Source organism: Eucyclogobius newberryi, unplaced genomic scaffold, assembly GCF_026437365.1.
Source record: "Eucyclogobius newberryi isolate DKJ021-1_F unplaced genomic scaffold, fEucNew1.0.hap1 SCAF_17, whole genome shotgun sequence".
In the NCBI taxonomy this organism is placed as follows: Eukaryota; Metazoa; Chordata; class Actinopteri; order Gobiiformes; family Gobiidae; genus Eucyclogobius; species Eucyclogobius newberryi.
The window spans coordinates 24,070,571-24,092,934 of NW_027315801.1; the positions used below are offsets into that span (position 1 = coordinate 24,070,571).

Here is a 22,364-nt window from a genome sequence, read left to right on the forward strand (position 1 = left end):
GTCACGGTCTCTGTGCGGCGAAGCCACAAACTGTAGCTAGAATTTCAGAAATCTCCCAAATTTAACATTTCTGCCGTTTGCGCAGATAAAGTCCGAATTGTGTCAAATTAGAATCAGTTGTTAAACTCTTTGCCCTAAACCTGCTTGAAGTGAAATAAATTTATTTCGCGCCACAGCGCCCCCTGCAGATTTTATATGGAGGTTAAATGTTTAGTTTTGCGAAATTATATGAAATTTGACACACAACTCAATTTTGGCATCCCCATCAAAAAAGTCAATGAGACCCATGTCATAATTGTTATGGTTTTGCCGTAGTGATGACCAAAACCTCCCATGTTATTCCAATGGGGAAATCGCCAGAACATGTTTACACTTTAGACTTTCACAAACTCCTCCCAGGGCGTTAGCCCTATTAGCCTGAAATTTGGTGAGACTCATCTTCAGGGGTGGACCATCAAAAGTTATCCACATTTTTATTCAAAAAGTCACGGTGTCTGTGCGGCAAAGCCGCACAATTTGCCAAGAATTCAAAATAAAATTGCTTTTTGATGGTAAAACAAAGGGGAGAAGATGTGACAGCGTCACAGATTCAGCAGTAGGCGTAATAAAAGGACAATTGGGGCGCGTTAGCGCCGCCTCCTCTTGCGGCGTGGCGAGGGCCGATCATTGCCGCTTGCGGCTTTAATTATTATTATTATTTACCGTATTTTCCGGACTATAAGTCGCACCTTTTTTCATAGTTTTGCCCGGGATGCTACTTATTCTTATATTTATACTTATATACTTATACTCCGGAGTGACCTATATGTGATATTATTTGTTATTTTTACACTGTAACTTATATAGTTTTTTTCTTCTCTATTATGCATTTTTTGGCTGGTGCGACTTATACTCCGGTGCGACTTATAGTCCAGAAAATAAGGTACAGTGTGGAAAAACAACCGTAATCCCCTCCCCTTACACAATGCACACAATGTTGCAAGACAATAGTACGCACTGCAGTATTGCAACAACAAACTTGAAGAAAGATAAGAACAAAAACTTATTGTGGGTGAAAATCCAAACCCAGAAAACAAAAAGAAAAAAAGCCATATTTGCAATGACGAGACAAAGCAGGGGATAACAAAATAACAAAAATGTCTTTGTGCGGTTTGTCAGTTTACTCTTAAATCAGTCAAATAAATTAATTATCTTCATTAAATATAATCTTCAAAAAATGATGAGAATTTGGCAGCGACACAAAGGGATGATTAAAAAAAAGCAGCAAATTGGAAAAATGACAAGCCTGAAGGGAAATGTGTTTGGGTCTGAAAGCGTGACAAAGGAATGATTGCAGATGATTTCTTGTATTTGTAAAAATGTGTGCAGGGGATTTTTTCGTACTGGCTTAAAGCAAAATAGTGTTGGTACATTTTTCATCTAAGGCTGAAGGACGCGGCAGTGTGGAGGAGGCATTGCAGTTTCAACCTTGTGCACTCTGGATCTCTTGAACTATTTAGTGCTTTCTGTCAATAAAATAGTCAAGGTAAAAAAAAAAATGAAAACATCAGGCTATGAAAAGGTGAAACGACTGCAGTTATGAAGCTGCATAGAATAGAAAAATATTGGCTTTTAGCCGGTTTTCAAATTAAATCACAGACAATGTAATTATTGCATGCAATTATTTATTAAATATAATTTTCAAGGGTTTAATTTTGGTAAGTGAGAAAGTTTCCTGAAGCTGAAGACAAGTTAAATTTGCAAAGTAAGTCACAAATGTAAGAGTTATAACTTTTGAAGTCACATTGAACGATGCCATGCCTTTTTATAAAAAAAATGTGTTTCCAAAGTGCCTAATATTAAAACACGGCAGTGTTAAGAAAGCACATTTCCAGGAGGCTCTTCAGGCTTTATGAGTTATATATTACCTTAACTGATGTTGTTTTATTCACACTTCCCAATAACTACTAAATAATTGTTCTTAGAGCAGGCTAAATAAATAAGTTTATAGTTTAATCCAATTTAATTTGAACATTTAAAGGTTAAAGTTAATTCAACTTTTTCACGCTAACAGGAGCCTAGCGCCCTCTGCTGACAGATTGTATGCACAAATGTCATGCCTAATCTGTGTTGCAACACTGGAATTTCCCCATTGTGGGACAAAAAAGGTTATCTTATAATAAGACCTGGAATAATGTTTGGACATTCATACAAGAAAATAGTGTACAATACATTTAAATGGGCTGGAATAATTATCTAGTATAGTTAAAACTAACTGCATCTTTGGGTAGTAGTTCTCTTGGGAAAACAAGTTGGAGACTCCTCAGCATAATAGGGGTATCAGAAAGAAAAAAAGGACATGAAAGAGATTTTCAAACAAAAAAGCAAAATACTGACAAAAAAATATTTTTTGTCAGTATTTTGCTTTTTGTTTTCTAATGCAGGAGGAAAATGTATGTGAAACACACAACAGTCCAAACACTTAAAAGCCATGACATAAATCTGAAAATGACTTAAGCAACCTTTTTGATGGCAGTGTGGTGAATTTTGTATTTATAGATAGCTGTTAAATTAGCTTACCATTACTTCTAACTCATCTGCTGTCTACAGGAAACAGAACACAGAATACAGAATTCAGTCAATAGCAGAAAGTACATAAAAACAAGCAACATGTAGAATAGCACATACAGTGTTTTCGGGAACGTGTCAGGCTGCTAAAGAGCACACTGAAAGCGACTAATTACACTCAAGGCTGCGAGTCTGAAAGTGCTCCAACTCGCTTTAAAACTTGTTGTCAATGTTGAAATGCTGGTTGGAACGTCAAAGAAAAACACTGAAAAGACTTTTCTATTAACCTTTATTATACGCGCCAGAGGACTAGTGACAATCATCACAAAGGTCAGTGGAGTGCTGTGAAGAAGACACAGATAAAGAAGGTGTGATAACCACCCACACCTATAAGCAGCTTTGGGAGCTTTGAAAAAACATCTTTAAAGACGAGAGAAAGCATTGAAAAGTGAAAACATTTTGTGCAAAAAGAAAAAAAAATGGAAAAAAAAATTGGTTGAGTGCAAAACAGGTTAGCTACCAACAATACCCTTTCAAATAATACATTATTATAACTTTTGAAGATTCTTGTTTATTATTATTTGTTTATTTGGTCGGGACAGTTCATCGTCAATGGGCACGCCGGACTGTGGTTCATTACTAAGGTTAAATGTACCTTTCAAGTCTATCATGTATGTTCATCAACATGCACTGTACCCTCGGTCTCTCTCCTCTCCCTCAGTATGTGCCTCTGCCCTCTCCCTCGGTATCTGCCCTCTCCCTCGGTCTCTCCTCTGTCCTCCTCTGTCCCTCTCTCCCTCCGTCCCTCTTCCTCCGTCCCTCTTCCTCCGTCCCTCTCCCTCCGTCCCTCTCTCCCTCCGTCCCTCTCTCCCTCCGTCCCTCTCTCCCTCCGTCCCTCTCCCTCCGTCCCTCTCCCTCCGTCCCTCTCCCTCCGTCCCTCTCCCTCCGTCCCTCTCCCTCCGTCCCTCTCCCTCCGTCCCTCTCTCCCTCCGTCCCTCTCTCCCTTCGTCCCTCTCTCCCTCCGTCCCTCTCCCCCTCCGTCCCTCTCCCCCTCCGTCCCTCTCCCCCTCCGTCCCTCTCCCCCTCCGTCCCTCTCCTCTTCTTCTCCCAGATGCAGACAGTGGGAGGGTCAATCACTTAGATTGACGTCTAGACAGGACAGCGAAGAACTGGCGCCTGACAGAAAAACTGCAGAAGTGAGATGTTTCAAAAAGTAGACACATTCGCATTACTGGGTCACCGTGGATCACTTCTACCACTACAACTTCTTTTTTCACAAAAAGCGCATGGGATCAAAGTGGAAAGGAGTTGAAATAAATGTACACGTAACATAATATTCTTCAGAATATATTCCTAGGCCTGTCAAATGAGCCATCGGTTTGCGGTGTAGTTTTAAAAGTTAAGACTCGGACAGAGAGGAGAGCTGTGCGGAGAGGGCGGGACAGATGCACAAGGACAAGGACGGAGAAAAGCCATAACATGTGTGAGATCCAGGGCCAGAGTCAGGCCCCGCGCCCCTAATGCTTATTTAGAGACTGAGCTGGGCGTTTGCCTGTTGATGAAAACACATCCTTCACGAGCAATGTGTGCACATTTTCCTAAAGTACTACAACTAAAATGAATTGGTAATGTACTAAACAAAATATATACAATGTATTAAGTTCTACTGTGTCAACATCTGTCTTTTCATCTCCAGCAGACAGTTATACAAAGTAACACTCAACTCTTAAATGAGTGCTGACATATTTGAATAGCTTGTGTTTCATGTGACAAAGTTCAGTACTATAGCAGAGTTTATTAGAGAGTGGCAGTCTGTCACACACTCCCCTGAACCAGTCAGGTGCCAGATCCTACACATCTGCTGCTCTGCAAATTAATGCCAATCAATTTATTCCAAGCAAAACTGGTAAGGTTCTGATCGTACAAGAAATGATGAAAAAGCAGTTAGGCTGAAAACTTTCAAATCTATTAGTGCTTTTTTGGTAAATGTGTGTTTTTCAATTGCATGGACTGTAATGGACTGTAATAGGGGTGCACGGTGGCAAATGCGGTTAGCGCTCTTGCCTCCCAAGAAGGAGCCACGGTTTACTCAAAGAGGACAGCAGTGGGTTCGATTCCTGGACCAGACCAACATCACATGATCTCTCTGGGTGGAGTTTGCATGTTCTCCCCGTGTTACCGTGGGTTCTCTCCGGGTTCTCCGGCTTCCTCCCACCGTCCAAAGACATGTATGTGTCAGGCAAAATTGGTGACTCTAAATTGGCCCTAGTGAATGAATGTGAGAGTGAACTGTCTGTAATGTCTATGTCTCTGTGTTGGCCCTGCGACAAGTTGGCCACTGTCCAGGGTGTACCCCGCCTAAGGCCCGAAGTCACTGGGATAGGCTCCAGTCACCCGCGACCCCGAAAGGGAACAAGCGGTAGAAAATGGATGGATGGATGGATGGATGGACTGTAATGTGGACGATGTGCCACGGTTTACTCAAAGAGGACAGCAGTGGAAGTTTCCAGGTCATTTGTGAGGGTGCTCTGTGTTGTTATATAGAGGTGTTATAAATACAGTATTGCTGCTCAATGAGGGGTTTTGCTTTGTAGTATCAGAATCAGAATTTTTTTTATTGCCATTGTCATTGAACTAAGTTCGTAAACATTTGTTTGGCGTTAAGGTGCAGCATAAAACAATGAATAATAATATTAATAGCAAAGTCTATAAAAACAAATAATGTATGCATAAATTAAGAATTTACAAATAAAATAATAATAAAATTGGTCTCAGTATGTAAACAAATATTTACAGATGGCCGGAAATAGTGCAAAAAAGTGAACTGTGCATGAATAGTATTGGTTGAATAATAATAAAGAATTTATTATTATTATTATTTAGAATAATAATAATTGTACAGACACTACATTAGTTTCAGTGTAGTTAGCTCCTCCCTTCAGAGACAAGACAGTGACTCACCAGATCACTGTCAGAGGAACTGAAGAAGCTACTCTGATTATCGAAAAGACTTCACTCTTAAAACTTTTGTCCAGTTAACAGAATTCAATTTACTTTTTCCATGATTCCAACCTGAGGGACTAGCATTTAGGATTCCACGAAGGGCAAACTAATCCAATTTAAAGTTGTACCAGATGTTTTTTTTCTCCACTACAGATATTGTAAAAGCAGCTCTTGTGGCCAAAGGGAAAAGGCTGAGAGTATTATGCATCTAATTGTAGTGCGTTTTATTTTTCCAAAACCGGGAAGCGTGTTGTTTGTACGCAAGTTATTGTTAGCATTATTGTGACGACAAAAACTCGCTTTGGCATCTCAAAGTTGTGAAAATGGCTTATAAACTCATTGCAGTGAATAATTAGGATGGTAAGTATACCTGAGAAAGTGAGGAATACCGTTAGACCATTGGTTAAAAATAAACTAGTTCAATTTTTTCACATTTATTAAACTGTACAGCGCACAAGAAAGTGGAAAGTACTGGTAACTTTTGAGTTGTTTTACATGGATCTTTTTACCCTAACATCCGGCAAATCAAATGATGCATCAGATACTTAATTTAAGATGTGATAAAACCCAAAGACCATAATATGAACAACCGGACCTTATAAAAACCTCAAGCCTGTCTCTTCCCTCAGCAAAAGAACATTGAATTGAGAAGACGATTCATCATAATTATCAAAGGCTGTAGAATGCCAAATCAAATCAGAGCACATCGCCGGGGCTTCATAAACGGACCTTAACCAAGGGGAGACAAAGGGAAGAGGGGGTTTGATGGGAGAGGTGAGAGCTACCACCGCTGCATGCTAATGAACAACAAGAGGAGAAGTGTGCATGTGTCCGCCTTATGTTAGACTGCTATCTGCTCGAGTTTGGTGGGGATTAGGAAGAGCGAGTGGATTTAATTAAATAAGCTCTGTTTGGTGCAAGCCCCTTTATGTGGGTCCAGGTTTAATTTGCGGCGTGGAGGAGACAGTGCAGAATGAATCTGATGCCACCTCGGGTGTTCCTCCAGGGACCGGTCTGGGGCCACACTAGATAAGAGGCAGCCAGGCGTGACGCTACATTCACTGCAATGTTCAGCTTTGATTGGAGAATTAACATACCTCGGAAGGGATGACAACAAGTCACAGTGCATTTTGAAGTGTTGGGACTAGATCATGTATGATAGAGCTCTGCAATATATTAGGAATGTACACAACTAGGGTATGACGAATAATTCTAGACAATGTATTGAGCTTATTCTGCCCCACACACTTTCCTTTCTTTTTCCCACGTAACGCCACTTCTGTTGTAATCGCACTTCCGGTCCAGCGGGAAAAAGTCTCACCGCTAAAATATGCTATAAAGTAGAATGATTTGTGTAAAATATCCAATGTTCATGTGACCAAGAAGGCATCGATTCCCTGGGCGGCCCGAAAACGGCTTTTTAGTCTGTGTAGAACTTATTTTCTCTCGAGTTCAGCAGCCCTATGTTAACTAATACAATCTGAAGAAGGATTACATGGAATGGAGGTGCCAGACAGGCTTCCGGGATAAGGTCACCTGCCATCAGCCCATAGAGAAAATCATATCAATCAGGAACATATATATATATGTAAATGACCTGTTAAAAAGAAATTTGTCCAGGAGTATCCTGTTAAAATGCCTAAAGAATGTGTGGCGGGGTCCGCCAACAAACTCAGGCTTAGTCGGCGAGTTACGTTTTTTGGTGCTTTAATCGTCAGACTGAAGGCAGAACTGAAGAGCCCGCCTTTAAACCCATTGGCCCCTCCCACATTACATAACAGACATATGAAAATATTATTTACACCATTTCTATGACTAAATAGCTAACTTTTCACAGTCTAATAGATACAAAAATATAATAATTATCACAGAAAAAATATCAAACTAAATAAACAACCTTGAATATGGCCAAAACAGATAATTGTTTATGAAAATGATTTGCGGCTCACATGACCACTGAAACCCGCAGAGGCATTTAAACCCCAACACGGATGTGTCCGGGGTTGCCAAAACGCACCACGGGAGGAGAGTGAGGAGACGCAGCGAGCAGGTAAGTGTAACAGTAGATTAAGCGTGTTTAAGGTGTGCTAAGTGTGCACCCTTAGTCACGGCAAAATGCAGTGGAGAAAATGTGAAAACTGTTTTAAATGTGTATTTGCGATGAAAGGATTTGGCGCGGCTCGCTGCAGACAGGGAAACGGGTCTTCACATGCTCTCCCCGGGACAGCGCACTTAGGGACGGACCCGCTCCGGCACAGAATGTAACACTCCTTTTAGAGTATTATTGATATTATTATTATTTTTAGTGTACCAAGCTTGGGTGGAGTTTAAGGCCAGAGTTAAATTTCACTACACATACTTCCAAATGAATAATCCGAATAAGGCATTATTTGGGGAAAAAATATGGTTAAAAGCATCGATATGAGATAAGATAAGATAATACTTTTATGAAGCGCTCATTAGTATTTTGTGTGTGTTTTAGCAAACTGCCGCTCCTGTTTCAGTAGACCATGTGATACCTACATTTTTTAAATTGACTTTTTAACATAACAGACCAAAACAATGAAACACAAGCAAGTCTGCGGCTGAGGGACAATCATTTGTGTCATTGCTGATCTAAAACTAATGAGTACACCTCTAAACATCTGTCAAGAATTTCACTGGCTGCGTCTTGCCTTGTGCAGTTGAATGCACTAGCGTTGTCAGTTGCGCTTATGCAATTTGGTAAATTTGAGTCACGACCCCAAAATCCAAGTTCCAAGTTATATGCATTCTATTTCAATCCAGGGCCACAAATTAAGATTTTCTGATGTGTGAGGTCAGCACTGGTCCCACAGCTCAATGTTCTCATATTTGTTACAACTATTTTACAAAAACTCAAGTCAAGTGAGCAGGTTTTAGCTTGACAAATAGATGAGGGACTCATTGACAGCAAATTAACATAGCTTTAAGAGACAATGAAAGCTCCAAACTCCTAAAGAATTTAAACAGACAACAAATTGTCTTTATTCGTATTCTTATAGAGGTGAATGTCACTTTACCTTCAGAGAGCACATCAAGTAAGTCTGAGGCAAATACTCTTTTTAATCTAACTGAAAGAAAACTAGAGTGAGAAACAGCAGGAGAGAGTCAATACAAATCTCCAATGTAAGCAGTGCAGAAAAGCTGCTGTTATTAAGAAGGCTCATAATTGAATACAACAGCTGCTAGCTACAAGCTAGCAGAAGATTAGCTTACAAATGTGTTATCATTCTTTCAGCTTAAGGCTACTGTGAATATAAATGAAGACAGTTCAAAGCTCGGGATGTGAACCGTCTACTTAGAAGGACTCGCAAACTACTGTGTGCTCAAAGAGAAAGGAGGAGCCCTAACAACTGATGGCACCCATTTTAAACCTATTTTATCGGAAAGTTTAGTCAAGATGTCCTTAAGCAGCATCACTTTAGCTTTATCTTGGTCAGATTAAGTTTGGTAACTTGGTAAATAAATTTTAGTAAAAGGTATAGTAATAATAAGTCGCAGGTCTTTGACATTCTACAAGAAATTGAATCATAATCACATGGCATAAATGTAACCTACTGACCCATAAGGGCTCCAATTAATTGTCAGGTTTGTAAAGGTTTACACTGAAAGTTTATGCAGTGAAATTGACGACTTAGTTTACTTGATGGGGACAGTGCATGTTAATGAACACACTGTACATGATATACAGTACATGCTGTAAACACGCTTGATTCATACACCTGTGCACTTCAACACAGGAGGCTGGGTGGCTGGAGTGTCTTGCCTAAGGACACAACACTGCCACTGCAGCCTGTGGAATTCCCATGAGTCTCCCAGTCAATTCCAAACCCTGCTATCTTCCAAGATCTGAGTGATCATTCTCAAAGTGCTATGACTAAGCTAAATGTTTTGTGTGTGCTACAAGTTGAAAATAAGAGTACTACTACTAAACACATGTGGGGAACATAATGCCCTGTAACTCTCTGCTGTGTCTGGGATGGATGAATACACTACAACATCCATGTGATTCGTCCCTGTGGGCAGACTGCGTGTAACCATCTGATAGCGACAGCACCAGTCTGTTTTCCCATTACGCTCTCTCTCCCTCGCTTTATTTACTCTGCCCCGTTTATTTAACACATAGCTCCCAGCAAGTAAATAAATTAGCACTTCGTAATAATCTGATAATTACAGGCAAGCGCAGCCATGAAAGAAGAGCGGGACAATGTATTCTTCTGTCCACGCTTCCATAATGTTCAACGCTTACTATTTATGTCTGTTGTGAAAGGGAACTAGCATAATAAGTCATATTATGGGACTTGGATACTTTGCACCTCATTATGCTAAGATGTTAAGATGAGCCAAATTATTTCAATCATAATGTTTCCCCCACAAAATGTGTTAGGTGGTCATCTGTCAGCAGCGTTAGCTCGCGATGCGCTGGTGCAGTCGTGTGGTGTAATGACTTGCATGAAACGCATTGTTGTCGTTGTAAATGAGAATTGGATTTAAAATGCGACAACTTTACTTTACCTGGACCTCAAAACAAACCTTGAACAATGACACACTCACTGTGGAATCTAACCAGCTTTGGGCCATCATTCAACTTGACCTGGCCTTGGTTAAAGAGCACTAAAAACAGTTTTCATCCGCTCAGTTCTCTCCAAACGTAAAATATTGACAGGCTTCGATTTCCTTCCTTATACTAGATTTAAATATATTTATTTAGATTTAAGTATATTTTTAAGTTATTAAACGTATATATAACGTTTTTTTAGTCTTCCACTTCCATTTCTAATATGCGTTTCTGTGCCTGATCTGTGTTGCAACAACAGAAAATAAAGCTTCTCTTATCTAATCTTATCAAACAATAAAAGAGGAAAGCATCAGGTCAGTCTGATAGAACTTCACAGTCAGGAAATGACAGTGAAGGTCATAGAATCACAGCTTCTCCCACCGGGAATTACCGCCGTAACATTTCTCATCAATTCTATTTTACAATGTTACTTCAATGTATTTATTAACCACTCGTATATATGTATATCTACTTCACGAGATACTGTAATCACAATTATTGACACAATGGACAAACAACTCTTTTCTTTACCATTGTCTAATTTATTACCCTCCCTCTAGTGTGTAACCAACTTCATGAAATTAAACTTTCTGAATGATATAGTTAAAGCTGGAGTATCTGGTTTTACCACCACAAAACCAGAAGTAGGAATTCAAATCTGTCTAATAAGTTTCTAGTTCTCAAACCCTTTTAATATTTGACATTTACTCTATCATGTCAATCAAAAAGAGCAACATTATAGCAAAACAAAAAAACACTTCCCATTTGTAAGTCATTTCTATAAGTATTAAGCCAAGTGTTTTTTCTATATTCCAGAAAACCTTGAAAAGGGACTTGGGGGATTATGATATAACGGCTTATGCTGAATGCAGGTGAAATCCTGGAACTGCAGGTGGGGGTCTGCATGCGGTTGACTGATATATCCAAATGCACATGAGCTTCAGTTTGAATTGGTTTTGTTCAAAGGAAAACCTTTGTTGATCCATTTTCTCTCCTCAGCTCCACTATCTGCCAGCACGGCGAGGGGGATGCCACCTTTAGAACAGCGCACACTGGCAGCTTAATAGCTTTACATGCGCCGCCATGTCACTCCCTGCAGATTACAATTACTGATACAACAGCTGCCTTATCTATACCTGAACCCCCAGCACCCCTCCTCCTCTTCTCACCTCATTCCTTCTATTTCCTTCAATGCCACTCTACAGCCATCTCCACATCTCCACAGCCTGTCATTTCACCTCATCTTCAACTCTCTCCTGTGCAGTCTCCTGTATTTAAACCTCCAAGGCCCATTAGATTTTTCTATTTCCACGGCCATGGTCGTTTTTGTTGCAAACATGTGTCACTATGGAGGTAAAGTACATGTCGGTCTTGATGGATGAAGAGAAAGGACCGTAGGACACAAGTAAACTGTTGTGAATTGTACAGGGAGTTTATCACTGTATTCAAAAAAATGTCTGAATGTATGTATTCAAAAGATATAAAAAAATACACATTTTATATTTGGAAGCCTAAGCTTCCAATATATTGTATTAATATATGTATTTATGTATTTATTTATGAATGTATTTATTTATTTATTATCCTTTATTTAACCAGGTGAGATCGAAATATCTTTTTCAAGCATAACCTGGGATATTGAAGCCAACACTGCCAACATTTTTTTTCTTTATACTTGTATATACCAACCAAGTAAGTAAGCAGTGGTCCATTTCTTAGTTTGCTCTTCGTGTAATATATGAATGAACGAGTGAAAATATATATTAAAGTGTTATGCACTCGGTTGCCCAGCTGAGATGGGCTTATATGACACTGATGAATTTGTTTTTGAATAGGATTTACCAACTACAGTGAACGTTTATCGCGGGGGTTACGTTCCAAAACGAAATCCGCAAAGTAGAAACCTTTATTTTTTTTACAGTTATTATACAATGAAATACTCCATAAAACATTGAAGCTCACGCGCGCCGCTCTCACCGGCCTGTCCCGCAGCTCACACGCGCGCTCTCACCGGCCTCGCAAACTTCAATTTGGCAAGCGGTTTTACGTACGTGTACATATTAATCCATAACGTTATTGACACACAGGTAGAGAAGACGATGAGAGACTGATTAGCCAATCAGAATGCAGAACACAATGCATGATGAAAATCCGCGAAGCAGCGAGACCGCGAAAAGTGAACCGCGTTATAGCGAGGGATCACTGTTTTCTATTTTATTTGCACGTTTTTGCATGATGCGCCATTGTTAGCCCGGCTGTATTTTAGTCATTTATATTCCGTTTCTATAAGCAAATACTGGCTAGATGGCATAAACAAAACTACTTGGTGACAATAGAGTGAGTCATTTATCTTTTTTACTTTCACAAATAGCTCAGAGCAGTGTGTTACCATATGTCTGCGTAAATAAGCAGTCAAAGGAGTACATGGGAAAACATCAAGCCAATCAGCTCCTTCTATGTACCCCTATAATGAAGCATGTCCCCATCTGGTTGGCGCGCCCCGCTTCTATTGGTACGTGGGAAGGCAGGTGTGCGCCCGACTGCAGCTGTTCCACTCTCAATGAGAAACGTCTCTGTTGCTCGGCTGGCACTGAAGCTCCAGCTGATTGCATGGATTTAGGTATAAACAAGAGGTTTGTCCAATCAGAGCCAACATCTGCTTGGTCTCCAGCGGGGCCCCATTGAAAAGCCCTCCAAACCGATGAGAGGGATCCCACTTCTATCAGGCCGTGGAGTGATCTGGGAGCGCACAACTCGCAGGGATCGCGGTTGACATTTGGCCCCTTCACTCTTCAGGGTATGGAAAGACTGAGATGGAATTGGTTCGGAATTGGAAAGCGGTGTGTATTCCCCGAATGACTTTTACGCCATTCAAAAAAAACAAACTTCACTCAATAAAAGAAATGCAGACCTATAGGCTACAGGTTGTTCTACATGTTCATACTCATAATCTCAGATGGTGTACAATATGGGAAATATCCAAAATATAAATCTAAAAATGTTGTATCAGATCATATATTTTTTAAGGATTGGATCCACAAACCTGCAGATTAATCTCATGGCTTGAAGCCCTTTGAACTAATAACAAGGAGTTAAATAACGGCACAACTTTCTGAGGCTGCAGGCTTTGTGCCCAACATGTCTCAAAGCTATTGATTATTTTACATTTTTATAAAAGTTAACAACCAATTCCATTTTAAAGTAAAGATTGTAGTGAACACGCTGTCCACTGCCTGATATTATAGTATTTATTCATTTCAGACAAACTTAAAAAAAAAACAGATAATTAGACAGGAAGTGAGGCTAAGACTGAGCCCATTGTCGACAGGGGAGCTTTTGTACCTTCCCTTTAAACTTAATTCCACCATAGACCAGTCTCCAGCTCAATTTTAAACATAAGGTTTCTTGAACGTGGGTTTCAGATGACATCACAACATTCTATAGGTCAATAATACTCAATACAGATGGAGGGCAGCTGAAATAAATGTTGTTAAAATGCAGATTCCTGTTGTAGTATAGTGAGTTCCAATAATCACTTTTAATAAAAATTGTCAAGTTAAAAATGTGTTAATTTATATTTTGGTTATTCTATGGCAAAGTACAATGTAATCAATAGGGAAATCTGGCTCAACCTGAATATTTTCTGTCAACCGTATTTTCCGGACTATAAGTCGCACCTTTTTTCATAGTTTTGGCCGGGGTGCAACTTATACTTAAATTTATACTTATATACTTATAATCCGGAGCGACTTATGTGATATTATTTGTTATTTTCACACTTGCAACCGCATTTCATTCTCCAGTGCAACTTATTTATGTTTTTTCCTTCTCTTTTATGGATTTCTTTGCCTGGTGCGACTTATACTCCGGTAAATACAGTAGTAGCTCATTTACCCGATTTCTTGCATGTAGTAAACTCAAATGTGCCACAGTGCAAATATATTGTAAAAGCATCTATTCGGGTGAAAATGAAACCACCGCGCTTTCTCTGCGTTGTGTTTTGTTTTCCGAGAGGCAGGAGAAGTGTGCTATTAGCATGCTAATGTTGGCTAGCTTTACCCGGCAACACACTGGGTGAAAAGTGCTTATAAACTCATTGTGGTTGGAGTGTAGGATGCTGGGAATGCATTAGGTAAGTGAGAAATACATGTGGACTGCTGCAAAGCCCCTTTAACAGAATATGTGACTAAAAAGCAATCATATGTTTAAATAGGGTCAACAATTAATTATTTTAATAGTCTACTCTAGTATGTATATAGAAAGCCATGCGTCAATGAAAAAAGAAAAAGCTATTTAAAATAGTTTGAACAAATCTGTTCCTTAGTTTAGACAGCTTCAGCATTACTAGTAACTTTCAGTGCTTAACCAGGGTTGAAGTTGAACATATGAAAATCAAAATTGAATAATTACTTTTTTGGGGAGCTGTTGAAGTCAGGTGAGAATATAATAATTGGCTCACGGCGTGTTCCGGCTTCATAACTGACTAGGAGTATTTGAAAATCACACAATTTTTCAGCACTTGTTGGGAAATCAAACTAAAGGCGTGATTATGAAAGGTCATTGCGCGTAGAAAGAGTTGATGAACATGGTGATCCCGCGAGATAACAAATGTGTCCAGATTCACAATTGGACGATTTCACACTTCACGTTCACACTCTGCGGGAAGGAGGAGGAATAGGAGGAGATCGGAACAATATAATATGCATCTGTTGCCCTCTAGTGTCATATCAAGGAAGATATGAATCATCTCTGACAATATCCCATCCTTGTTCATTGTAAAAAAAAAAAGAAATACAAATTAATCAAGCAATTTTTTCAGTCCATATAACAGCCACTTTCTGTAAATAAGAGTGTGTATTTTTTCTATTATTTTATGTTATTTACATTTTACATTTATTCTAGATTTAAATATATTTATTCAGATTTAAGTATATCTTTAAGTAAGTTTTTTATATTATTCCACTTCTGTTTCTAATCTGTGTTTCGGTTACAACACTAGAATTTCCCCACTGTGGGACAAATAAAGGCTCTCTTCTTATCTAATCTTATCAAACAATAAAAGAGGAAAGCACCAGGTCAGTCTGATACAACTTCACAGTCAGGAAATTACAGTGAAGGTCATAGAATCATAGCTTCTCCCACCGGGAATTACACTAAACGTATCACAGCCATAACATTTCTCAGCAATACTATTTTACAATGTTACTTCAATGTATTTATTAACCACTCGTATACATGGATATCTATTTCACGAGATACTGTATTCACAATTATTGACACGATGGACAAACTCCTCTTTTCTTTACCATTGTCTGATTTTTTTACCCTCCCTCTAGTGTGTAACCAACTTCCTGAAATCAAACTTTGTGAATGATATAGTCAAGGCCGTGGCTGGAGAGCCACGGCGCGGTCAAATGGCCGCGCAGTTTCAGGGACAGCGGCATTTCCCTTATAGCCCGATATAGCCTCATGGCTATGGCTAACCCTAACCCTAACCCTAACCCTAACCCTAACCCTAACCCTAACCCTAACCCTAACCCTAACCTTAACCTTAACCTTAACCTTAACCTTAACCTTAACCTTAACCTTAACCTTAACCTTAACCTTAACCCTAACCTTAACCCTAAACTTAACCCGGCGCGGTCTAAAACGGCGCTAAAACGGCGCTAAAACGGCGCTAAAACGCGGTCAAATAGCGGCGCAGTTTCAGGAGCCGCGGCCAGCACAAAAATAACATGGCAGTTTCGGCCGCGCGCCGCGGCACTGCAGACACTCCCTATAGTCAAAGCTGGAGTACCTGGTTTTACCACCGCGAAACCAGAAGAAGGAATTAAAATCTGTACTAACGCTTTTGGCACATAGTTAATATTTACATGCATTATTTTTTAAGGAGCATGCATGGCTTTAGAAGACAAAAAATAAGACAGCAAGGTACAGCAAATCAGAGCACAGCGTTTGACCAGATGTGACATGAACAGCCAGATCATTAAAGGCACATTTAAGATGCAATTTTTTTCGATCAAAATTAGCAAGAGAAATGTGAATTCTGTCAACTCAAGTAGTTTAAGAACTCAGTCGTTTTGCCACTCATCCAAGAAGCTCCTTCATTTCACCTGACAATGAACCGGTGATTCACTGCCTTCTATCGCTCTGATGAGATTAAAATGACCCATTTTTGTTCTTGAAATCCTCATGATTATTATTTTGTTCTTCTTCTTTTGACAACAACGCGACCGGCATAAAGTCCAAATATCCCTTTCGACACCCTGTGCAGTACGACGTGACAGTAGCTGCGTTTCCTCCGACAAGTAAAGGTGTTGAGCACAAGTGTTAATGCCACAATGAGGAGGCGCGAGTGAAAAAGAACCATAATAGCAGCCCGGCAGGTATTTTTGTATAAATCCAGCTCCATCAGGAAGTTAAATGCCATGTAATAAACTGGACGTGCTAATTGTTGTCGAGAACAAAGCGAGAGCGAGAAATGTACCGTATGCTAATGTGACTTATAACCCTTTTTTTCGTTTTGCAGCCGGCGCCAAAAGGTCATTAACGCGTCGGAAAGAGAGAAAATCCCTTTTAGCTCGCGAGTTCCTTTCTTTCCGCTCCTCGCTCGTTTTGGAATTAATCTGTGGAAGATTTACTATTAACAAAGACTGTTCACGGTGTCTGATGGCCGCGGTTTGGAGGGTGAAACGGGCGGGATCAGAGAGTTCAGCAGAAAGCGGGGGAGAAAGAGAAGAATAGAGCGGTGCTATTGTGGGTATTGACTGTGCCCACCTTGCAGAACAGGAAGTACTTAAGTCACCTCTGTGTCCGATCCTCCGTCATCCTACACATATACGTCAATGAGCACCTCCAGATGGCAAGGATCCTCAGTATATTTTCAATAGAAAGGTGGAGTTAATTCCGTTAAATAGGGCTGTAACTAATGATTTTATTAGTATTTATTTAAATTTCCGATGAGTCGACTAGTCAAACATAGGACGGTCACGACGACAAACCTTGCAGCAAGATATATTGATACCAAAAATATCACAATAGACAATAATATTGAAACAGCTTCGTCACGCAGACACATTAACCCTAAAGCCAGAGAATGTATGTATAATATCATTAAAAATATGAGCTGGGACAAATGCACAGCAGAATGAAACACAAATAGTATCTAAAATGAGTCATAGAAGTTACATGTTGGACTCTCTACAGCTCAAATACTATAAAAAAAATAATAATAGTTAAAAAAATCTAAACTTGTACAATTGAACCCCCAAAAATATTGTTCCAGCTGTAATATAACTATAATGATGAGTCCATATATAGTAATTATTGTGAGACGCCTAATCAAACAATCTAGCACATTTTTAACCAAGTAAAGCTTGAAATATGGTGACTGAAGGCTTCATGTTAGAGAATATTTAAGTGTATTACTGATAAAAAAAAATATGAAATTGTTTGTTCATTTTAGATTTATAATGCAATTGTCTTTGTCATTTAAAAAAAAAGGTATGTGTTTTAGAGTCCGTGCAGTCCAGATAATGATTACGATTCTCAAACTACGACTACAATTAAAGCATTTAGGGTTGTACTTTCTGTATTTTTGTTGCTGGCATGACGCAAAGAGTGAAAACTAGAACTGTGTGCCTTTATGTTATAACCCCATTGCGAATAAACAAGTGTGCCAAAATAGTGTGGAATGCAGCCATGTTTGGATAGAGAATTTAGAATATTTTAAGTTCAAATAACATTATCAGCCACGTCTTGCATCTGTTCAAATACTCCAATACTAATTCATGTTCTAATTGACGTAATTCCCTCCGCAAACGACATTGCGATTGTTCAACTTTTCCAGTGCCACATCCTCTATCTCTTGTGACATTCCAGGAAATGTCACTTCCCTCTTCATCTTGTTGGAATTACAGGAAGCGCTTTGAGTCCTATTCATCCACGCCTCAGCTTTATGCCTCCTCTTTACCCTTCAAAGAACTCCGTCGCTTCTTCATCCTCACATCTTCGTGCTTGCAATTACTGGCACAAGCCTAATCAGCTGTCACCTCTTATTTCTCAACTACTTGAATGTTCGCTATTCTGTTTTTTCCCCTTCTCATATTACTCTGACGTCATCTCTTTACGTATAGGTTTGGAAAATATAAAATACATATGAAACAGTCATATCGGCCCCGTGTTTTAGTCAGATGCTAATAAAAATCATTCTTGAAGCGATTGATGCACTCACTAGCCTTGTACTAATAAAACAAATTACCGTATTTTCCGGACTATAAGTCTTACCTTTTTTCATAGTTTTGGCCGGGGTGTGACTTATACTTATATTTATACTTACACTCCGGAACAACTATGTGATATTATTTGTTATTTTCACACTTGCAACCGCATTTAATTCCCTAGTGTGACTTACATATGTTTTTTTCTTCTCTATTATGCATTTTTTGGCTGGTGCGACTTATACAGCGATTTTATAGTCCGGAAAATATGGTACTCACATACTCATTACTCGATCCTTTAACTAGTAGCGAAACTGGGCATTTGAACACGTATGGATACTGAATAAAGGACTAAGTTTGACCAAGAATATTAAGAATTGTCTAAATCAGACCTGGGCATTTGTGGCCCCAGGGGGATGTTTTAATTTGGCCCCCCTCAAGATTTTAGTTTCTATTCTTTAACTGTCTTAGCTAAGTAACATGTGTCTGCACTTGTGTCCTTAATAGAAGTTACATGAAATAAATGAAATGATCGATTCAATAGCCTGCATTTTACAAAAAAGTGCTTATAATGATAAGAATTTGTAACACCGATTAACGCAGTCTGGCCCTCCACCACTTAACTCGATTCGAATATGGTCCTCAGAGGAAAAATAATTGCCCACTCCTGGTCTAAATAGATAAATGCTGCTGTAATTATAATGTTATTTTGAAAATACAAAACAACATTTATATTGTTTATATTCACACATTTGAATATTACATATACTGTATATACTCGTTCATATAATAAAAGATTTAATGAAAAAGGTTACGTTGTGAAGTTTCAAATAAGAGTATGTGGTATATTTCTGCACTTTTCTGATTCATTTTACAGACATTTCAAATTTTTATGATAATTAAATCTCAACTAACATATTTATAACATATTTCTTTTGGATTGATTGGATTTTTACTAAGATACTTTATCGTTTTTAGTATCAAAATCAGAATCAAGTGTTGAGCCTTTCCCTTGGTATTGAACTTGAGTTTGAACTTTTAGTTTAGCTACAACACTGAACACAAGTGCACAAATACATGTTACACTGTTGCATCAAGAGGCATCAAGAGGCATCTGCTGGCTCTTCCTCTCCCTCACACTGACAGCTGACCTCTTCACACTTTGAATCGTGGAAGGATCACATCCAGATCCAGGGGTTGTATACAAACAACCAGGACCTCATCAAGCTTTTAGGAGAGGGTCCAGATGACACTGCTTTGAGGAAAAGAGCTCATGATTAAACACATTTGAGAATCCTAAACGCATTACAGGCAAAGAGTCATTTTCGGTGTTCATCCTAAATGATTATATTGCATTTCCAGACCACTTGACAGGATAATGTTTAGAAATTGTCATAGTCAAAAAAAAATTGTGGAACGTCAACAACTTCATCTCACTGGTTTAAACTTTGCATTTACCGTATTTTCCAAACTATAAGTCGCATCTCTTTTCATAGTTTAGGCCGGGGTGTGACCTATACTTATATTTATACTTATATACTCTGGAGCAACTTATATGTGATATTATTTGTCATGTTTGTCACACTTGCAACCACATTTTATACTCCAGCGCGACTTATATATGTGTTTTTCTTCTCTATTATGCATTTTTTGGCTGGTGCAACTTGTACTCCAGAAAATACGGTATATATTTTGTGTTTTGCGTCTCCTCAAACAGTTTTTCCAATGTCTGCTTGAATTAATAAATGCTGTGCTCTTTTGGCTTCACGCACATTTATTCCAACGTTGTTATTTTCATAGTGCAAATGCCAACTAAACTGAAACAGATATTGTGTTTCTACCCAAGAAAGCCAACAGCTCGTGGACATTGCGCATCTTATAGCGCTTCCATTTAGTGCACACATGTACGCCGCAGTAATTACAAGCCTCCCTCCGTCCGCGTTGGCAGATCCAGTCTTTTACTCCACTGGTCATTCTGCTCACGACGTCCCTCCGGCGGTTCGCCATTAGAGCGGAGGGTGTGCTGTGCCCGAGATAAGCCCGCGCCGCCATACACGCGAGGTGGCAGGTGGACGACCAAATACAAAAATGAAAAGGAGAATCACGTGTCGAGAAAGAGAAGAAAAAGAAAGAAAGAAAAAAAAAAAAAACATGTGACGGTCGGTGTGTAAAACAAGCTCTCCCTTTCCAACAATTACCTCAAGCCCCTGTACCGCTCCTATCTCCAACTCCAGCAAACTCTCGGGCTGCAATTTACCGCTTGCACTGCACTGATAATGCTGTCTCCAGGGTACGGGAGGAAAGAGTGATGGGCTGGGAATGAAAGGGGGAGACGACAGAATGGGAGTAGAGCTAGGTGAAGAAAATTGTAAAAAAGAAGGTGGAGATAGACAGAGGAAAAAAGCTAAAGTATTACCATAGAAATTACAAATGCAATCCCCGAGAGCCAATTTACGCCTGTGTCAAACGCGCGGACGTGTGATTTAGGGGGAGGAAACTAAATCACCCCTTGACCCGATACGGCTGGGAGACGGCCAAATTAATGCGCTTTTTGTGCCAGTTTATCGGCGAAAATCGATGAAGGCCAAAGTGCGGGGAACAAAAGTTGAAAGGGGGGTGTGGGGGAAATGCTCACGCAACAGCTCCGCCAAGAGGTCAGCGGTAGGTCCTGCGTCGGTTTAAGTAGTAAAAGTGCAAGACTTTCAGTGGATTCAAACCGGCAAACATGTTCATGCTTTTTATACTGAATATTTAGTATGGAACTGAACTAAAATGTGCTTCCACAGACAATGTTTAAAACCACATATATGTGTTTAGATACCACAAAAATAAACATAATGTTGAGTCAATAAAATAAATGAGAAACATCATTGCCAAACTGTGTGGGAAATCTTCAGCAAAGCCCACTTGTTGGACTGCTTGGAAAAAGTCAGCAAAGCACCGCAATAAACAATTATAACAGGGAACAGGGTTTTTGCAGAGTTGAAAAGGCTGAATTAAATTTCTAGTAGGGTTGAACTGACATATAAGATAAGATAAGATATTCCTTTATTGTCCCACATGGGGAAATTTCATTGGTGCAACGCAGGTAGATACAGAGGTAGATACAGAAGAACAGATCATTTATAGGAAGTCTGAAAAACACTTTCAGTAGAAGATCTCCTATAAATAAATAAAAACTCCCATAGACAAATAAATAAATAAATACATAAATACCATATTGGCCCAGTATCGGTATCGGCCGATATTCCCGTCATTGAGTAATACCGGTTTCAGTCCAAAACCACCGATATCGACCTGTGATGTTACACCTCAGTCATGAAAGAATTAACTCTGCCCTTGAGAAACAGGAAGAAAACAGCCGCTCATGGACAGAGGCTTTCTGCTGCTATATTCAGACAGAACAGACTGTAAACTTTAATCCAGACTTTTAAAAGCTCTAGACAAAACGTATCATTAAATATAAGTGCAACAAATTCATTTGCGACTCACGATAAACACAATGTTTTTTTCAGACATTATTTGTCTACTTTTCCTCTTAAACGATCAGTTTGGACATGTTTACTCCAAATAACTTTAGTGTGACTCATTTTAAGAAAAGCAGAGTGTGTGATCAGACACAGCATGTGAGCAGGAGCTGCTGTAACAGTGACAGCAACACGAGGATGACACGCACTTTAGTTCTGATTAAATAATCTAAATAAAGGCAGGAAATTCAAACAATAGAAAAGTGTGAAGCTGATTTTACTCCAATAAAAAATCATCATATTATAGCCAATAGCATACCTATATATCAACCTTTTTCCTTTTATTATAAGTTATGTGTTCTAACTGGTTCTGCACATTTTAAAATAGATTTGATAATGTTAGAACCAAAAGTTGTTTATAGCTAGTATATTTCTTTGATTTAAAAAAAAAATGTTTAAATAACCATAACAATGTTTAGAAAATATCGGCCTAATAATCGGTTATCGGCCAAAGCTTTTCCAAAAACATCAGAATTAACCCCTAATGTC

At 39.2% G+C, this 22,364-nt stretch overlaps 1 protein-coding gene across 2 annotated transcripts in view; it reads right to left on the reverse strand.

Annotated features, from left to right (window-relative positions):
- Nucleotides 1-22,364, reverse strand: part of chchd6a (coiled-coil-helix-coiled-coil-helix domain containing 6a) — a 69,474-nt gene that overhangs the window by 43,627 nt on the left and 3,483 nt on the right. Inside the window, exon 5 of one of the 2 annotated variants that reach the window (XM_072449540.1) lies at nucleotides 2,560-2,583. The exons of the other annotated variant lie outside the window; for it this stretch is intronic. Within the exon in view, the coding sequence (XP_072305641.1) occupies nucleotides 2,560-2,583 (24 nt within the window). The remainder of the gene's footprint in view (nucleotides 1-2,559; nucleotides 2,584-22,364) is intronic. 2 annotated transcript variants of the gene reach the window in all.